General features: G+C 43.1%; 2 protein-coding genes across 2 annotated transcripts; both read left to right on the forward strand.

Annotated features, from left to right (window-relative positions):
• Positions 1–5,502: 5,502 nt before the first annotated feature.
• On the forward strand, positions 5,503–6,141 carry LOC138353201 (uncharacterized). Its single transcript, XM_069306080.1, has one exon. It carries the CDS (start codon positions 5,503–5,505, stop codon positions 6,139–6,141), a length of 639 nt encoding a protein of 212 aa, XP_069162181.1.
• An 18-nt stretch (positions 6,142–6,159) lies between these two features.
• LOC138353202 (uncharacterized) lies at positions 6,160–6,621 on the forward strand. The gene has a single exon (XM_069306081.1). The coding sequence runs from the start codon at positions 6,160–6,162 to the stop codon at positions 6,619–6,621; it is 462 nt and encodes a 153-aa protein (XP_069162182.1).
• Positions 6,622–21,313: the final 14,692 nt, after the last annotated feature.

The raw sequence follows: 21,313 nt of genomic DNA on the forward strand, positions 1-21,313 counted from the left end.
TCATGTTATTTACTATTTCCTAATCATTACTCGGAGGTCAGAGGTCATGTATTACACTGGAGAGATGAGTTATGAGTCAAGCATCATACTGAAGAGATGAGTCAAAGGTCAAACATCACACTGAAGAGATGAGTTAAGAGTGAAGCATCACACTAGAGAGATGAGTCAGAGAGTCAAATAGTGCACCAAAGGAAGGGATGAGTATACAGAAGCTATACACATAATGCCAGTATACAGCATACATGTTTGAGTGCATATGTTTGAGTGCATATGTTTGAGTGCATATGTTTGAGCGCAAATGTTTGAGTGCCTATTTTTTAGTGTATATTAACGAGCGGCAGCCGGATAGAAGTTAATCCGGGGTTCATAAACATTATGCCAGAAGCAATAGCTCGCTGTATAAGGCAGAGAGAGAGCAGGCAGAGGTCACTGTAGGTTACAGCGGCCAGCGGTTAAGGAGCAGCAGCATCACAACTGCCCCGTTACTCTGCTGTATTGACTCTCCGATATATGCTAGCAATTCAGGGCCGTTACATAACTCGTGTCCTCTCTGGTCAGAGGGGGGGAGGGGGGGTTGTGACCGTCAGGGTTGTGACCTTTTAGGGGGTTATGACTTGGGAGATACGGCCCAACCGCCTCTGTCTGGTCTAAGGCTGTAATCTGTGGGTTTTAGCCTATTGTTATTGACCATGTGATCAGAAATTGTGACCTCGGGGGTAGTGACCCCTGGTTTCAGGACAGTCGGGTTTCTAGGTCATGAATATAAGTTTGAAAGAGATTTGCTCAGATTCAAAGTCCTTTATATAGACTACTGGAAGGAGATGCAAGTATAGTCTCCCTTGGGCCAACAATTACTGCAGTAGCGATTGTATTGTGTTACAAAAATTGTGTTTGCTGATGGGCCGATGACTCCACAAGCGTGTTATAGCCGTGATCTATGTAAATTATTCACACACAATTAACTCAAGTTAATTGTTACGTCATGTTGGCAATTTGGGCTTTAATTGGATACGGCGGATGTAGCCGGCCAGGCCTGCCTGCCTGCTGCCGGATGGATGAGAGAGATTCTGGCTCACTGGTCTGGAAGTGTTCGGTGAAGTGATTGGTTAATAAATGTGCTGTTAGGATATGTTCTAATGTGCCTTGAAGTGTTCTTTTATGTTGCTGAACATTTTTTTTTTCAAAGTATGTGTTGGGGTATGTGGCTGGGTATGTAGGTGGGTATGTGGTTGGGGGATATATGGTATATTACGATCACCTGTCACGACCTGTCAATCCTACCTCATCTGTCATTTCCTGTCAAAACTCTCTCTCTCTCATCTGTCTCTTCCTGTTAAAATTCCATCCGCAATCACCACCTGTCAACACTTCCTTACCGGTCGCTTCCTTTCAAGACTCCCTCACCTGTCAGTTACTGTCAACACTCACCTCTCACTGTCAATCAAACCTCCTACACCCCCCCCCTTTCCCCTGGTCCACCACTCCCCCCATCCCTCCTGGGCTCTACCCCTCCCCCTCAATGCATCTCCATGAAGTGGATAACATTCAGCGACTTAACAAGAGAATTTATCGGAAAACAATATTGATATAACTGGTGACTGGTGGTGGTTGTGGTGGGGGTTGTGGTGGTGGTGGTTGTGGTGGTGGTGGGCACTCCATTAGATATGGGTTAACCACTCCAATGGTCAATCTTACCATTCCCATTTTTTTTCTAAATGTGAACACTGATCCTCCTTCAAAAAAATATATTATTCCTTTTCAATGCAATTCTTTTTAAAGGGACGTTTAAATTTGCTTTTCTTTTAGGCTTTATATTGTTGGGGGGGGGGGAAAGCGAATTCGCAAGAGAAATTCAACAAGTGCAATTTCACCCACATTGGCACCTTTCTCAGTTAAATCACTTGCACCAAGTTCTCCGTTCGAAATATCGTTGAATTCTTGTGTTCCAATTTATCGTTCGAGGCTCTCCCGAGGGAAACATTTCAAACGTCGAATGTTTTTGTTTGTTTGAGCAATTAAATACTCTTGTGCATTATTGTTTGTTGGTGGAGTAAGTAACACATTTTTAATCCTCTCTGAGGCGCATCCACTTACCTGGTTGTTACCTGGTTGATGGGGTTCTGGGTGTTCTTCTACTCCCCAAGCCCGGCCCGAGGCCAGGCTTGACTTGTGAGAGTTTGGTCCACTAGGCTGTTGCTTGGAGCGGCCGCCCGCAGGCCCACATACCCACCACAGCCCGGTTGGTCCGGCACTCCTTGAAGGAAACAATCTAGTTTCCTCTTGAAGATGTCCACGGTTGTTCCTGTAATATTTCTTGAGGAATGGGAAGCAAGACGTATGATGACGGAGGGCTTCTCTACCTCAGATGGGGCCCTTAGTAGCAGGAGGGTGACTTCTACTCCACGAGGGGCCCTCAGTAGCAGGATGGGCCCCTTCTCCCTCACAAGGAACCTTTCTGTCCCGTCTAAGTTCCCTGTACTCGCTTGCGGGGGGTTGAGCTCTGGCTCTTTGGTCCCGTCTCTCAACTGTCAATCAACTGGTGTACAGGTTCTTGAGCCTACTGGGCTCTATCATATCTACATTTGAAACTGTGTATGGTGTCCTGCAGTCCCAGTTTACCTCGCTAGACTTCAAAGTTATTTGTGTAAATATATTTGTAACCGTTGAGCAACGATCATTTGTTGATACATGGGATAATGCGGTTATCGTCAATTGACGATTTCAACAATTATAGCCGTGGAGAGAGGGGGGACCTGCTGCATGGGTAACAGCTTCTCCCCCGTATCAACCTACCCTGGGCTTTGCGCCCTGGTGAGGCCACTCCAGACCGACAACCAGAGCGCAACTCCATAGTCTCCTGAGACTGATGGATGCCTACTCCTAGTCTGGATTTGACATGTATGATCCAAATAAGGATATAATAGGTTTACGTGGATATAATGGAGTTTACCTTGACCCAAGGGGAAAGATTCCTGCTATTATTTTATGGTTATGTGTACTAGGAGGAGTCTGCCCTTATGTGTGTGTGCCATATTGGAGGTTTACGGTTTTATTTCAATATATTTCAATATATTTCATATTCTCTCGATCATATGATGCCATTTAGACCATATATGTCATCGACCAGAGGTAAATGCCATTTAATATTATCTTCATATCCTTGTCACTACTCTCTATGGTTGTAGTAGAATATACCAATATACCAAGGTAAGGTAATTTTTAGGGGAAAGCGCCAAGCCATTACGACTATATAGCACTGGGAAGGGGCCAGGATAAGGATTTGGGATGGGACGGGGGGAAGGAATGGTGCCCAACCACTTGGACGGTCGGGGATTGAACGCCGACCTGCATGAAGCGAGACCTTTGTTTTTTAAGTCTTAATCATTAGATTTCTCTTCCTGATGACGGTCTAATTCTGCTTTGCCTTCTGCACTAAATGCAGTTCAACTCTCTCATGTCACCAACCATTTGTTGGGCTGGATGGTAGAGCGACGGTCTCGCTTCATGCAGGCCGGCGTTCAATCCCCGACCGTCCACCAAGTGGTTGGGCACTATTCCTTCCCCTCCTCTTCCCCCGGTCCCATTCCAAATCCCTATCCTGATCCCTTCCAAGTGCTATATAGTCGTAATGACTTGCGGCTTTCCCTGATAATTCTAATTCTTTCATGCCAGACGGAGTATATCGAGCACATATATATTACACGAGACACTCTCATGCTAAATCTAAAACCAGGTAGCATCTAGTCGATTGATGAAGAAGATTAAGCCACCCAAAAGGTGGCACGGGCATGAATAGCCCGTAAGTGGTGGCCCTTTGGAGCCATTACCAGTATCAAGAGCTGATACTGGAGATCTGTGGAGGTGCGACTGCACCCTACGTGACGGGAGATGTCTCCCGTGAGCCTCTAGTCGATTGATTGATTGATGAAGATTAAGCCACCCAAAAGGTGGCACGGGCATGAATAGCCCGTAAGTGGTGGCCCTTTTAAGCCATTACCAGTATCAAGAGCTGATATTGGAGATCTGTGGAGGTGCGAATGCACCCTGCATGACGGGAGATGTCTCCCTTGTGAATGTGTTAAGATGAAGATGAAGCCACACAAAAGGTGGCACGGGCATGAATAGCCCATAAGTGGTGGCCCTTTTGAGCCATTTCCAGTATCAATAGATGATACTGGAGATCTGTGGAGGTGCGACTGCACCCTGCGTGACGGGAGATGTCTCCCGTGAGCCTCTAGTCAACGTTCAGTAACATATATATCTTTTCCCAAGTATCCGCCTCGCCTGCCACGCTCGACCCCCAACAATAGACTCGTAAATAACAAGATGTTCAACACCAATAAAACGCTCGAACTTCAGACAGCAGGAAGCCCCTCCGTACTTTACTAAACTTACATCATTAAGCCTCTGAAACACTTCTCAAAACTTGGACATCTAGTTTCCTCAAAGTTGAATAACCGGAAGTCCTCCTTGGCGAGGACTCGAGGGGGACCCGATGCTGTTGGTAGTTCTTCGGTTCTTCGGCAGTGTTAACCATATCAACCTCAATACCAGTTCTTTGGGTGTTGGAGGGGTCAGACAGAGGGGGCCTCGGTCAGACTATTTGTGGGTAGCCAAAACCGCCTTTTTAATCAGAGTTACAGCACCGCTCCTGTGCCAGGTTAAGTCCACTACGGGCTCACCATAGCCCGTGCTACTTTGGAACTTTTGTTCCAAGTAGCTGAATCTAAAACAACAACAAACAACACCTTTCACATTACTGACGATGATCTGCTGTCAGAAGTATCCTCACTTTGCTAACTGTAGGTAGTAACTAAGTGATTGTAACCTATCCACCGCTGCCCACTGGATAGGGGGGCGGTGTGCAGGACAAACATATCAATTGTGATACTAACTCTCCACATATATCAGTTGCTTAATTTAGAAACTATACTTGTAGTCGATCTCGAACCCATTGATAATGTGACTGACTTATACTGAATTTTGTAACTAGCTCATCAAGATTGTAACCTGTTTAGCTAAATGAATTCTGGGGTTAAGTCCCTGAGCCTATTATGTGCCTCTGTAACTCTTTCCACTACCGCCCACAAGATGGGTATAGGGTGCATAATAAATGAACTAAACTAAAAACTAATACTGACTCTTGACACACTGTGAAACCGCCGTGTTATTATTAATTATTCATTTATTTATTTATTTATTTATTTATTTATTTATTTATTTATTTATTTACTTATTTATTTATTTATTTATTTATTTATTTATTTACTTATTTATTTATTTTTATACAAGAAGGTACATTAGGGGTTAAGAGAATACATAGCAATGATGATTTTACATTCTTGTAAAGCCACTAGCACGCATAGCGTTTCGGACAATGGGTATGATAAGTATGATGTATGATGTATGATGTATGATGTATGATGTGTTGAGAAGTATGGTGCCCCCATCTCGTCATATCATCCTTACAATACGCTGTTTTACGCTACAATATGGTACATGATGCTACGATACATTATGTCACACTATATTATGCTAGAATATGCTACTTTACGCTACATCACAATACAGTACGCAGCCATAAGCTACATGTCGCTACAATACGCTACATCACACTACATCGCACTACAATACGTTACATCACACTACATCGCACTACAATACGCTACATCACACTACATCACCCTACAGTACGCTACATCACACTACATCACGCTACATCACACTACATCGCACTACAATAAGCTACATCACACTACATCACGCTACAATACGCTACATCACACTACACGCTACATCACACTGCATCACACTACAGTACGCTACATCACACTACATCACGCTACAATACGCTACATCACACTACATCACGCTACAATACGCTACATCACACTACATCGCACTACATCACACTACAGTACGCTTCATCACACTACATCACGCTACAATACGCTACATCACACTACATCACGCTACAATACGATACATCACACTACATCACGCTACATCACACTACATCACGCTACAATACGCTACATCACACTACATCACGCTACAATACGCTACATCACACTACATCACGCTACAATACGCTATATCACACTACAATACGCTACATCACACTACATCGCACTACAATAAGCTACATCACACTACATCATGCTACAATACGCTACATCACACTACATCACGCTACAATACGCTACATCACACTACATCGCACTACAATACGCTACATCACACTACATCACGCTACAATACGCTACATCACACTACATCACGCTACATCACACTACATCACGCTACATCACGCTACATCACACTACATCACGCTACATCACGCTACAATACGCTACATCGCACTACATCACGCTACAATACGCTACATCACACTACATCACGCTACAATACGCTACATCACGCTACAATACGCTACATCGCACTACATCACGCTACAATACGCTACATCACGCTACAATACGCTACATCACGCTACAATACGCTACATCACACTACATCACGCTACAATACGCTACATCACACTACATCACGCTACAATACGCTACATCACACTACATCACGCTACAATACGCTACATCACACTACATCGCACTACAATAAGCTACATCACACTACGTCATGCTACAATACGCTACATCACACTACAATACGCTACATCACACTACATCACGCTACAATACGCTACATCACACTACAGTACGCTTCATCACACTATAAGAAATACAATGAACTACAATAACCTGCAACACTACAGCTCCAAACACACTAAAACACGCTACAACGTTCTACAACACTATACCAACACAAGCTACAACACTATACCAACACTTTACGACAAACTGCAACACTCGAGTGACATTACCTGGCTAATGGGCAATAAAGCTCAGTAAAGCGCCAGGCATGAAATAATTGATGCGCAAATGAAGCGGGAAGTACACTCCAGTCTCTGGCTCAGGGCGCGCACACACGCGCGCGCGGCCAAGCTTAGGGCGGCAGGCCTGGCAACCGTTCCTGGCAACCAGGGGCCAGATTCACGAAAGCACTTACGCAAGCACTTACGAACGTGTACATCTTTCTTCAATCTTTGACGGCTTTGGTTACATTTATTAAACAGTTTACAAGCATGAAAACTTCCCATTCAACTGTTGTTATTGTTATAAACAGCCTCCTGGTGCTTCGGAGCTCATTAACTGTTTAGTAATTGTAAACAAAGCCGCCAAAGATTGAGAAAAGATGTACAGGTTCGTAAGTGCTTGCATAACTGCTTCGTGAATCTGACCCCAGGAGGCTAACGCGTTCGTTGACCTTGACAGAGCAACACAGATCACAGACCGTCAAATGTATAACAACGTTTTGCTGAAGTAGCACAGCTCTAGGTTCATATATTACATTACACACGAAGTACAATATTCAGAGTAGGTTAGAATCTTACTCGTTTAAATTATATGTTTTTTTGCTTGTATCTTCCTTCTCTCTTCCTTTCACGCGACTTGATACTGGTCCGGGACGACTTGATACTGGTCCGGGACGACTTGTTAATGGTCCAGGGCGACTTGATAATGGTCCAGGGCGACTTGATACTGGTCCGGGACGACTTGTTAATGGTCCAGGGCGACTTGATACTGGTCCAGGATGGACCGAAACGTCGTCGCTTCACCATCTTCTGAGTTTGATCATCATTTCTTCAGCCAATTGTGACTCATCGTCTGCACTGAAGGGAGGTTTAGTACTACTTATAGTGTCTCGAGTATAGTGTTTTGTCGCACCCTTTGTTAAACGAAATCTCCAATAGTGATATGACATTAACCCGCATTACAATCGTGAACGAAATGCGACGAGTTCACTAGATTAATGATCACATTTAACGAAATGATGTTTCGGTATCTAAAATAGCAGGCATATAATAACAGTAATTGAGTATTATTATCATCACATCATTACAGTTTGGTTTTGAGTGTAATGTTCAGGCTGTTGGTTCGTACCACGGCCTTTAAACTCCTTATAATCGGTATTTAATGTACAGATTTGAGCATTTCGCTAGGAGTTCGTTAACTACTTGAGGCTAAATTGCTTGTACCGAGAACATGCTGCATCAGAATTGCAACCTGTCCTCAGGGAGGAAATCCGCTCGCGGTAATGGATTCAGAACGACTACGTAATTAGTTCTAGTATCTATCCATGGTTAGGTTAGGGTAAGATTACTTTAAGTTAAGGTTTGGTTAGGTTAGGTTTCATTACGTTTGGTTACATTAATATGCTATAATATTATTAAAAATGTGAAATATGGAATTCGAAAACTATGTAAGCATACCATTGAATTTCATTTACAGAAAACTATATTCTTCAGACTATTTCTGAGAAAACGTTTTCAGCACTCACTTTTTTATATTTTAAATCAACAATTTATAATACTTTAAAGTTATAAAATTATAATAATCTCTGTTTAGAGCAAAGGTATACTTGCCAGTTTACAAGTAGACTATTACTGGAACCATAATATGCTTTCAACCATCATAAATACTTAGATAACTATTCAGGTGGTTTGACGGGGCGGTTGGTTGCTCATGGTAATGGATTTGCCCTGATGCCGAGCAATCCTCAATTGCAATTTGATATGATTTATATTTATTGGTCAAGTGCTTGCATTCACTTCTGCAACTTCCAGGAACAATAGAGATGACAATATATGGTTTGGTGTATGTGAAGCAAGGAACAACACACAAGGCTTCCCCCCTTGTCATACACATTTTGAGATATATACAAAGAGTTGTTACATGGTCTACAGCTGATGTGAAGGAATAATCCAGCCCGGTTCCATATGTTTGGGTATGTTGGGGTCTTGCGTTAGTTGTGAGGAAGTAAACCAGTGTGATCAACGAGTCCCAGAAAGCTTGTAGTAAGATATGTTGTGTGAATTGGGCCCCTGAACACAGAAAGGTGTTCACCGGGCAGCTTTAACAAGAAGGCTAGGCGGTGTCTACATCATATATGAAAAGCAACACAAGGAATTGGAAAGAGAAAGAGATCTGGAAGTGAATATAATTCCAACACTGATGCAAAATACATCAGTCACACTAGGCATGGTAACATCGGCAGCATATGAGACGCTGGCGAACATTAGAACGTCGTTTAGAAATCTAAATCAGGATGCTTCGAAGGCAATTTATACAGCTTTTGTTAGACCAATAATGGTTTATGCAGCACCGGCCTTGAATCTATATCATGTAGAGCATAAGACTAAAACTGAAAAAGTTCAGAGGTTTGCAAGTAGATTAGTCCCAGAGCTAAATGGTTTAAGCTACGAGGATAGGTTGTAGGAATGGGACCTCACAGTTCTGGAAGACAGAAGAAACAGAGAGATATTATCACATCCTACAAGAAACTGAGGAGGATAGACAAGATGGACTAGGACAGCTTCTTTAAATTGAGGAAGTAGGACAAGAGGACACAAGTGGAAGCAGTACGGGTGGTCAAGCAGTGGAATACACTGGGGGAAGAAGTTGTGGAAGCCACCTCCATGGAAAACTTTAAGAACAGGTTTGACAAAGAATTTGAATGTCAGAATAGCTCGGCTATAACGCAACAGGTACACCAAGGCTAATAGGCGGGGCCTAAGGGGCTAGACCACACTGATAGACACTGTTAGATAGGCAGAGTAGAGCTGATATGCGTGTGAAGCAAGGGACATATACTACAAGAGTCACCCCTGATGGAACTTACATGGTAAACAATGTTTTCTCTAAATGTCCCTACACTAGTTGAGCAAGCAAGATCTGAAAATACCCACAAAATACACACGTTACTAGGCTTGTTGAGTGCATACCTAGTTGTACGTAACTGGTAGTACTAGAGGGAGTATGAGCTATGGCTCTTTCTTCGGCTGGTTTCGGGGATCAATATCTCCTCGGCCTGTTCTCTGACGAGGCCTCCTGGTTCACTTTGTGTTTAACGAGATAAGGAACCAAAAATGGTGACGCCTATTCCAGAACTTGTCAGACATACGTGACACACAGCATTCAGAATGACTTCCTTTTCATAGATTGATTGATGCAGATTAAGCCACCCAAAAGGTGGCACGGGCATGAATAGCTCGTAAGTGGTGGCCCTTTTGAGCCATTACCAGTATCAAGAGCTGATACTGGAGATCTGTGGAGATGCGACTGCACCCTGCGTGACGGGAGATGTCTCCCGAATTTTTCATAGTATTTATGGCTGTTCATATGTTGACTAACCTTGCACATGCAGCAGATGATACTCGCTTAATGAGCGGCTTCTGATGAAAATTTGGGTGTAAGATTAACCCAAAGTCTGTTTCTCTGACCAATTCCAAGAAAATTGATTGTCCACATTGTATCTTGAGTCCTGTCTCCTGTTTACAGATCTCAATTTCAATAATTTGCACTTGCTTGAGTTAAACAAAAATCTAGCAGACATATCTTGGGGTTATCTTGAGATGATTTCGGGGCTTTAGTGTCCCCGCGGCCCGGTCCTCGACCAGGCCTCCACCCCCAGGAAGCAGCCCGTGACAGCTGACTAACTCCCAGGTACCTATTTACTGCTAGGTAACAGGGGCATTCAGGGTGAAAGAAACTTTGCCCATTTGTTTTTGCCTCGTGCGGGAATCGAACCCGCGCCACAGAATTACGAGTCCTGCGCGCTATCCACCAGGCTACGAGGCCCCTAGATTGGCTAGACCATTCTAGATTCTAGATTGACCATTCCAAAGACCATTCTGGTCCTTCTGGTAGACCATTCCAGACCCTAGATTGACATTGGCTAGACCATTCTTTAATTTTGTTTAGGTCATCATGTGGTCTTCATCGAAATTTTCCTCGTCAAATATTTTGCATCCTTAATGAAAAATGGAAAATCCGTCCCATCTAGTAAATCATTAACATAAGTAAGGAATATGATCACTTTGGGACATTCTCCTCTAACTATAAATCAGTTTTCTACTGTAGAGGTTCTCCTATATCCACTGGATAATTTTCTACATTATTCCTGCCTGTTTTTTCCATTTTTGTGCACTAGGTTCTTACGATGGTACTATATGAAAGGCTTTCTGATTGTCCAGAAACACAGTGTCCAGCCATAAATAGACTTTCTCTGTCATGTCTGATTTCGGTCGCAAGGTCATAGATTTTCTACAAAGTTTGTGGGTTCAGGATTTGTCATCCCTGAACTCTGGTATGGTTTGAGGAGCACCGCCAACTGTACATGTGTCTATACTCGTTGAGAGAGAAAGAAAGAGAGAGAGAGAGAGAGAGAGAGAGAGAGAGAGAGAGAGAGAGAGAGAGAGAGAGAGAGAGAGAGAGAGAGAGAGAGAGAGAGAGAGAGAGAGAGAGTGTGTGTGTGTGTGTGTGTGTGTGTGTGTGTGTGTGTGTGTGTGTGTGTGTGTGTGTGTGTGTGTGTGTGTGTGTGTGTGTGTGTGAGTCAGAGACACAGACAACTTACAGAGCTGACTTCTGTTCTCGAAGATCCGGGCGTCTTTCCTTCCTCCAATTACTGTATAATCCCAGCTCTAAGTGGCTCAGATCCCGGCATTAAATGGACGGTAAAGGTACTATAAATTTGGAGGCGGTGCGCAGAGCCGGTGTCCGGGATCCTCAAACATGACAGTGACTGTAAACTGCGCCACGTTACCTGCTGTTATCTGCTTGAGTCAAAAGCCAGCGGGGTTTTTCTTCGACGGAAAAAATATTACACTAATGACTTTTAAAAGTTCGTGTCTTCACGAGGAAAGTCTAGGTACAGGGGAAGATATATTATCGGAAATGTATTTCCGTTCTAGGTTCTCTATTTCACGGGGTAATGGGGCAATATTTTCGCCTATTTAAATTGTAGGCTATGTTAGGCTACATGTTAAAGGCTTGACACAAGTACTGCTGCCAGGTTTACAGTCTGATATATTTGCAGCACCAAGATTCCCTCAGCTTAAGGAAACGTGAAATATGATTTCAAGCAACGTTATTACAGAAATAATCCACAAGACTGGCGAATGTCGTGTGTGGCCGAGTCGGCTGCGTTGCGTGGGGATTCTCCCTCTTGTTTCACTGCTAGTTCCTCATAATTGAATCACGTGCGTTTGTGATTTAGTGTGTGAATGTGTATTCACTATGTGTGTACTAACTCCCGAATTTATATCATATTTGGATATATTTATATCTATATATATTTCTTTCCTTCATACACACACACACACCAGGATGACATTCGTAACAGCTGTCTAAATCCCATTTACTGCTAAGTGAACAGGCGCATCAGGTATAAGAATCTCTGCCCATTTGTTTCTGCCTCAGCTGTAAATCGAGCCCTGGTCCGAGAACTGGAAAGTCCAAACGCTGTCTGCGAGATCCCTCTTGTGTGTGTGTGTGTGCGAGATCCCTCTTGTGTGTGTGTGTGTGAGATCCCTCTTGTGTGTGTGCCATAAAGCCGCCCAATAAGAAACAAGAGCGTCAGGTATAACAACACAGTCTTAGGAAACCTTCGTTACGTCATTATTATTTTAGTTTGTTTACCCATTGACCTTATTAGACAGCTTTGTGTCTGTCATTCATCCCCTTGTGATCGAGCCTCAGTTGACCTCCACACTCATCCCTCCCTCTCTCTCTTGCTCTAAATTCAGAAATCGGATTTCCTGTATTTCTTGATCACGGCTCAGTAATGCTTGTACCTTGTGAGTCACGACTCTCGTGAAGCCTAGCGTGTTGTAGCCTAAGCCGCGCCGCCTCCACCCTCATTTGTCAAGCTTTATTTGAGCTTATTGTTGATGTTTTTATGTATAAAATTATATATAATATATATATACACGCTCAGAGTACACATCAACAGCAAATTCCCTATACGGGTTCCACGATTATTTAATAGGGAAAATATATGAGCTATAGAACTATAGTTGTTTGGTTTGGATTATGGAGAAATACGAGTACTCTACTCGTTGAGGACAATATCACGGCCTAAACTGCTCTTGGTGTTGATGGTTCCGTAATTCACACCTGGCGTAAAGGAAAATATTATATTGGAAAAATGTTGTGTATAGCAGGGGTTTGACTAGAGGGTGGGGGAGGGGAGGGGGGGTAGACCAGTTTATGTGACATAACAACAATGGTTCGTGCAACTGACTGAAATGTCGATGTTGGTTGATTGATTGATGAAGATTGAGCAACCCCAAGACGTGGCACGGGTATGAATAGCCCCGTAAATCCGTCGATGTTGGTCTTGGTGTTGGGCTTAAAGCCTATACAAGCACGTGATAAGGGGTTTCAGACCACTACAAAAGCTTTGTTGGTAACCAGCAAGTATGTTTTAGTCCTGAATATAGTTAGGGAATAAGGTATATTCTCTGTGTAACATACACCGAGAAATGTACTCTTTCGGAAAACACATCCTGCGCAATCCTCCCCCAAAAATTACATTACTTAAAACAGTTATTTAATCGAAAGTACAAAACTAGACTGTTGCAGCTGATATTGATAAAATTTTTTACTAATAATTATTGTAGAGGACACGACAACAATAATCCCAAACCCAAATTTCAGCATTCCTAGGCTTAGTATAGCACATATATGTACTTTTTGAAGCCTAAGACATATCAAAAGGCCTAGGAATGCTAGAACAGGTTAGGTTCTATAGATACATTTCGAGTGGTTTAGTATGTCATTTAGACTAATTTAATAATACAAAACCTGAAAGTATATTGGGACCACCAGTCCATTTTTGTACGTTTCACTAAAAAGTTGCTGTAAGTACATTCATTATAAGAGGATAGGTTGCCTGAATGTTGAGATAGAGTGGGTTTTATGACGCTACTTTATGTTACAATATGCTACATGATACTACTATATGCTACAATACGCTTCACGACGCTAAAGTACGCTATATCACACCACATACCGCTATGTTGTAACAAAGGGGGATATTAATGGAGTATTAAAAGTATCAACATAAGACAGAACACGAAACAATGGGTATAAATTGGATAAGTTTAGATTTAGGAAAGACTTGGGTAAATACTGGTTCAGTAACAGGGTTGTTGATTTGTGGGATCAGTTACCACGAAACGTAGTGGAGGTGGGGTCCCTCGATTGTTTCAAGCGTGGGTTGGACATGTATATGAGTGGGATTGGGTGGTTATAAATAGGAGCTGCCTTGTATAGGTCAATAGGCCTTCTGCAGTTACCTTTGTTCTTATGTTCTTATGTTACATCACGTTATAGAGAAATACAGTGACCTGTAGAAGGCCACTATATATATATATATATATATATATATATATATATATATATATATATATATATATATATATATATATATATATATATATATATATATATATATATATATATATATATTGTGACGATAATCTCCTTCAAGAGAGATTGAGCCTGCTCTTCCCTCCTAAGTACGTCCCTATACAACTAATATGGAAGAAATATCCAACAAATACAACATCAAGGTTTGCCCAGAGAGCAAACGTATTCAGCACCGGGAACACCTGCTCCACCTCCACCACTCCAACCACCAAACTACCTGTCCGTCGCCTGCTCATCGCTGATTGGCTGGTGCCCTGTCGCACCTGCTCCCTCCACCCGCCACACTAGTTGACGTCTGAGCCACCACGACCTACAGACCTCAGAATATCCCGTGCTTTCCACAAGTTAACACGTCTCATTTGTAGACTAAGCCCTGGCTTACGTGTACTAAGAGAGGTGGCAGCTTAAAGCCAATATTCCTGCAACCATATTTCTCCTTGTATATTACTCACTTGTCTTAACGTAACTTTTTATTTTGCCAGTGATTATTCTTATTATTTTGTTTGATTGACTTATGTTACACTTTTATGTCCATTTTATTCATGTTTTGCTTTTCTAACGTAATTAAAATCTCATTGTTAAATTTACTTGTGTTTTGTGTGTCTTCCCATTACCTTACCACAGACGGAAGTTCCAGATTTTCTCTTTTTGTTTCTTTATGTGACGAGGCCATACCCCTAGCTTTTGAAACAGCCGAACACCAACGCGTTACCGTCACAATATATATATTATTGCACATTACAGGGCGTGCAATACCCCTACACCTTTTTCTTATTACTAATTGTTTATCTGTCCACTGCGTTAATTATACAATACATGGTTTGTGATTATCAATAGTGGTATGAAAATAAAGTAGTGTACAAAATTTCCTATTTATATTTTATTGTGTGTTCGTTTACGGCAATAATAAGGCTTAATTGTGCTGCTATGCTGATTTTTTCTCAATGAAAACAAAAGCCTTCTCTGCACTTATCATTTTTGCGAACTCAAATTTAAATCGATTATCAAAATTCTTGAATATAACAATATAAACAATAATACAAATATATCATCTCTCCTAAAAATTAAACTAAAAGTCAAATAAACATGTACATGCGTATATATATATATATATATATATATATATATATATATATATATATATATATATATATATATATATATATATATATACACAGACCCTTTCGGAATTCAATAACACTGAATTCTAATTTCAATTCTTAGGATGTCCCAACAATGCATCATAAATTAGACGGTATCTGTGTGTATTGAAGTACGCACTCAACGTACTTCATATGATCACTCAACGCATCATATGATGTCTTGCGCAACTAAAGGGTTAATCCTCCTCATAATTTTTGTAAGCAGCAGAAGTCTGAGGTAGAACTATTTGGTTGACAGAGCCCGAGTGTATGGGGGGAAAATTATGTGAAACCATAGTTAGGCTTCAGTGGAAGCCTCGGGGCCCTCGTGGGGTGCAGTAGCACTCCAGGTTGCAATTCCTTTTACCATGTCATGGTGCAGTTGACTAGATCGCGTCTGGGTACATCCAGGCATAGGTTCGAACACTAATCAAGGCCCTTGTGGCTTTGCTCGTACTAATGTTATTGTTGTTTCTATCTACAAATGTGCAATACAATTTTTAATTACTTCTCTTGTTCAAAGATCCTTCATATACAGAATGGTCTAAAGTGGCTTTATAATATGATGACCAAACCGCAACTCAGAAGATGGAGAAGCGACGACGTTTCGGTTCATAATGACTTTATTATCGATTTCTCTGTAATGAATATATTATGCTTTATGCTTAAATGTTAGAAGGCTCATTGCTGAAGAAAACGGAAAGGGTGAGGGATCCTATGCACTAAATAACCCTCAAATTAGGGATCTGTAAGGCAGTAAACATTACTCTAGACTCGAAACTCGTGCACCACTACCCGTCATGGTGGCGTCCCTACTGCATTACGGGGGGTTGCATGAATGATAGGTGCTGTGAGGTACGTCTATCCTGTAGCATATATATTTATCTTTCTTCTACAATATCACTAATAACGCAGTAGTAGCAAGTGTCAGTACGTCATCATAATTAATGTCATACACACAGGATATGATAGTTTCCCTTTCGAATCTGTCGGTTAGCCTTCAGTTTTCCCTTGCAGGGGGTGGGGGGCGCCAGGGGGGGAGTGGCAGATTAAAAATTGCGTGTTTTGTTGTACTACAACCAAAGTATGAATAGCAGGACATTTCTGCTGATTTCCTCGAGGTTAGTAAATAATTGTGCATATCACTATACGAAAAGCTTTGTTTTGAAAAAATTATTTTCAATACATTTATCTTGGTGACCAGACCACACACTAGAAGTTGACGGGACGACGACGTTTCGGTCCGTCCTGGACCATTCTCAAGTCGATTGTTTAGTCAAGTCAAGTGGATTGTCAAGTCGATTACTCACAATCGACTTGAGAATGGTCCAGGACGGACCGATACGTCGTCGTCCCTTCAACTTCTAGTGTGTGGTCTGGTCAACATACTTCAGCCACGTTATTGTGACTCATCGCCTGCATTTATCTTGGTGTTTCGACACATTTATCATTTTTTTGGCAAGGTGTGCCAAAAGTCGTCGTGGGAGTCAGAATATCACTAATGGTATCAGTAATGCCATTAATGAGATTAGTGACGCCTTTAATACTGTCATGAGAGAATATCACTAATAAAACCACGGCATGTGATTCTGGCGACCCTGACTAGCCTATGACTATCCCGTACCCCAAACCGTTCCCCTTGCAAAAGTTGTATGAGGCTAACCCTAAACGTCGGGCGTCTAACTCTGGACAGACAAACATATAGACAAACATTCTCTCTTAGTGATATAGATGAGGAATTGCATCTAATAGGCCATGCATAATAATGTTTTCTATAACAAAGTCAACAATATTAGGCTGGTTAAAGCAGTTTATTTAGATTCTCAGATAACAAACACATGTTTTCCCTAATCACACTTATTATATCAACTTCGTCCCCTGGAAGATTAACATGTAATGATGTATATTACTGGCGCTGAATTCATTAAGACAAAGGGGGTGCATATATTATTCTGACGTTTCCTGCCTGTGTTTCTTGTGTGTGTGTGTGTGTGTGTGTGTGTGTGTGTGTGTGTGTGTGTGTGTGTGTGTGTGTGTGTGTGTGTGTGTGTGTGTGTGTGTGTGTGTGTTCAGATGACCACTGTGTGAGCTGTGGTGTATTTCAGTCTATCATGTGTAGGTCGTTCAATCCCCGAGCGTCCAATTCCTAAGTCCCATCCCAAATTCTTATCCTGACCCCCCACCTTGCAAGTGCAATATAGTCGTAATGGCTTGGCGCTTTCCATTGACCATTCCTTCCCCCCCCTCCTTCAACTAATGGACCAATCTCTTGCGAGACACTGCTGTTCAAAAGCACGAAACCTATGCATCCATTTCTGCCTTGTTAAATTTCCGTTGAACTGCTGAAGGATCACAGGAGGTCAGTCACTGGATCGTTAGCTATTGTCCCTGTCATCATGTGATCCAACACTTCCTGAAATGCCTGGGAATCTGCTTAGCTTGGCAATACGAGGCTCCTCGTGATTGGCTAAATTGCCAATCGGATTGTCTCTTCGGAGAATTGGATCATCTGTTACACTGCCGAGGTCACGGCGGTCACCCAACGTGTAATATCTAATCTTTTATCTAATCATTAATGTCTTCAACAGTGTTATTCAAGATTTTGTAATGTGTATGTTGTTGTAGTCAATTAGTTGTGATTGCGGGGGTTGAGCTCTGGCGCTTTGGTCCCGCCTCTCAACTGTCAATCAACTGGTGTATAGATTCCTGAGCCTACTGGGCTCTATCATATCTACACTTGAAACTGTGTATGGAGTCAGCCTCCACCACATCACCTCCTAATGCATTCCATTTGTCAACCACTCTGACACTAAAAAAGTTCTTTCTAATATCTCTAGTGTATAGATTCCTGAGCCTACTGGGCTCTATCATATATATATTTGAAACTGTGTATGAAGTCAGCCTCCACTACATCACTACTTAATGCATTCCATTTGTCAACCACTCTGACACTAAAAAAATTCTTTCTAATGTCTCTGTTAGCTTATCAGGATAACTAAGTTTCCACCTGTGTCCCCTTGTTCGTGTTCCACCCGTGCCTGAGTGTGTGTTGAGTGAGTGACTGTGTTGAGTGAGTGAGTGTGTTGTGTGTTAGACGCTGTGGAGTTGATGAATCGCCATGGTGATGATTGAGTCAAGTAGAAGGGAAGGAAACTATCAGGAGAAAGCTGATTGATTGATTGATGAAGATTTAGCCACCCAAAAGGTGGCACGGGCATGAATAGCCCGTAAGTGGTGGCCCTTTTGAGCCATCACCAGTATCAATAGATGATACTGGAGATCTGTGGAGGTGCGACTGCACCCTGCGTGACGGGAGATGTTCCCATCAGGAGAAAGCTTCAACCATTACGGCTATATAGCACTTGGAATATGGGGATAAGGATTTGGAATGGGACGATGGGAAGATGAATGATGCCCAATTACTTATGGACAGTCGGGGATTGAACGCCGACCGGCATGAGACGAGATGTGTCAAAGGAATTGAGTGGTGTGGATGACGAGTTGAATGACGTGACTGTGGAGTGAGATGAGCAGCGTGGGTGAAGAGCAATGAGTTTGAGGATGAGTCATGAGTTTACCTCACGACTGCTACATGTGTGTGTGTGTGTATACACGACTGTGACGTGTGTGTATATATTCAGAGTAGCTGTGACTGTCATTACTAGCCACACTTGGCGTAATAACTTCCAGAGTCACGAATTTACGAATGAGACATCTGCGTCACACTCGTGAGCCCACGAATGAGAAGTTTTCATCGTGGACATCACGTGATGTAACCTACATCATCTCCAAGCCATTCCAGCATCCCGCTGCACGGATGCAATGCTAAGGTAGATTAAGATCTCTCTCTCTCTCGCTCTCTCTCTCTCTCTCTCTCTCTCTCTCTCTCTCTCTCTCTCTCTCTCTCTCTCTCTCTCTCTCTCTCTCTCTCTCTCTCTCTAAAACAACATTGTCTCACTCTGATAACGTTAGAGAACGCTCTTTCTCATGATAAATAAACGAAGTAAACTTCAGTACAAATCTGTCATCTTGTTAAACTTCATATCACAGACATCCTCTGTTCTCTCAGTTGGCGCTCCCTAGCAATCTTAAATCTCCCAGCGACTTTCAGGCTGATCTGGAGTGTGTCTCAGTGATCTAGAGTGTGTCTCAGTGATCTGGAGTGTGTCACAGTGATCTGGAGTGTGTCTCAGTGATCAGGAGTGTGTCTCAGTGATCTAGAGTGTGTTTCAGTTATCTAGAGTGTGTCTCAGTGATCTAGAGTGTGTCTCAGTGATCTGGAGTGTGTCTCAGTGATCTAAAGTGTGTCTCAGTGATCTAGAGTGTGTCACAGTGATCTAGAGTGTGTCTCAGTGATCTAGAGTGTGTCACAGTGATCTGGAGTGTGTCTCAGTGATCTAAAGTGTGTCTCAGTGATCTAGAGTGTGTCTCAGTGATCTAGAGTGTGTCTCAGTGATCTAGAGTGTGTCACAGTGATCTAGAGTGTGTCTCTCAGTGATCTGGAGTGTCTCTCAGTGATCTAGAGTGTGTCTCAGTGATCTAGAGTGTGTCACAGTGATCTAGAGTGTGTCTCTCAGTGATCTGGACTTGGGAAACAGTAAGATGATGGTGGATGAGGGTTTCAGAAGGAGAGAAGAATGCTAAGAGCCTGCAGAAGATCTTAGTCTTATCAGTGATCGGGTCCCAAGTTATGCCGCCTCCCCCCCTTCCTGTCTACAGGCCCACTGTCTACTTTCTTCTGTCTATACCCTCACTGTCTGCTTCCTCCTCACCCTACTGGAAGTTCAAGGAACACGTCTCTATCGAAATTTGTTCTGAGGCGCCCTGAATGTTAACGAAAGAACGTCTTATTGTCATTCTCGTTAACTATCTCGTTATAATCTCTTAGTCATCGCCTATCATGACAGATGCATACTTCCCCCGTCACCTTCATGTCTACGTGAGCGGGGAGGGAGAGTGCCATGGGGAGAGTGCCATGGGGAGAGTGCCATGGGGAGAGTGCCATGGGGAGAGTGCCATGGGGAGAGTGCCATGGAGAGAGTGCCATGGGGAGAGTGCCATGGGGAGAGTGCCATGGGGAGAGTGCCATGGGGAGAGTGCCATGGGGAGAGTGCCATGGGGAGAGTGCCATGGAGAGAGTGCCATGGGGAGAGTGCCATGGAGAGAGTGCCATGGGGAGAGTGCCATGGGGAGAGTGCCATGGGGAGAGTGCCATGGGGAGAGTGCCATGGGGAGAGTGCCATGGGGAGAGTGCCAGGAGGAGAGTGCCATGGGGAGAGTGCCATGGGGAGAGTGCCATGGGGAGAGTGCCAGAGGGAGAGTGCCATGGGGAGAGTGCCATGGAGAGAGTGCCATAGGGAGAGTGCCATGGGGAGAGTGCCATGGGGAGAGTGCCATGGGGAGAGTGCCACGGAGAGAGTGCCATAGGGAGAGTGCCATGGGGAGAGTGCCATGGGGAGAGTGCCAGGGGGAGAGTGCCAGGGGGAGAGTGCCAGAGGGAGAGTGCCATGGGGAGAGTGTCATGGGGAGAGTGCCAGAGGGAGAGTGCCATGGGGAGAGTGCCAGAGGGAGAGTGCCAGAGGGAGAGTGCCAGGGAGAGATGTATAATGAAGTACCTCAGTGTGATGACGGAAGCACTCGTGGCCATGATGGATAGGTGCTACTCATCATTAGCACCACGATATAGAACAACACACACTCACCTTCGCAATAGACACTCTCCACCATACTAGGCACTCTCCACCACATGAGAGACTCTCCACCACTACAGACTCTCCTCCACAACAGAAGTTCTCCTCCACAACAGAAGTTCTCCTCCACAACAGAAGTTCTCCTCCA

The sequence above is a fragment of the Procambarus clarkii genome, chromosome 56 (genome assembly GCF_040958095.1).
Source record: "Procambarus clarkii isolate CNS0578487 chromosome 56, FALCON_Pclarkii_2.0, whole genome shotgun sequence".
NCBI classification, from domain to species: Eukaryota; Metazoa; Arthropoda; class Malacostraca; order Decapoda; family Cambaridae; genus Procambarus; species Procambarus clarkii.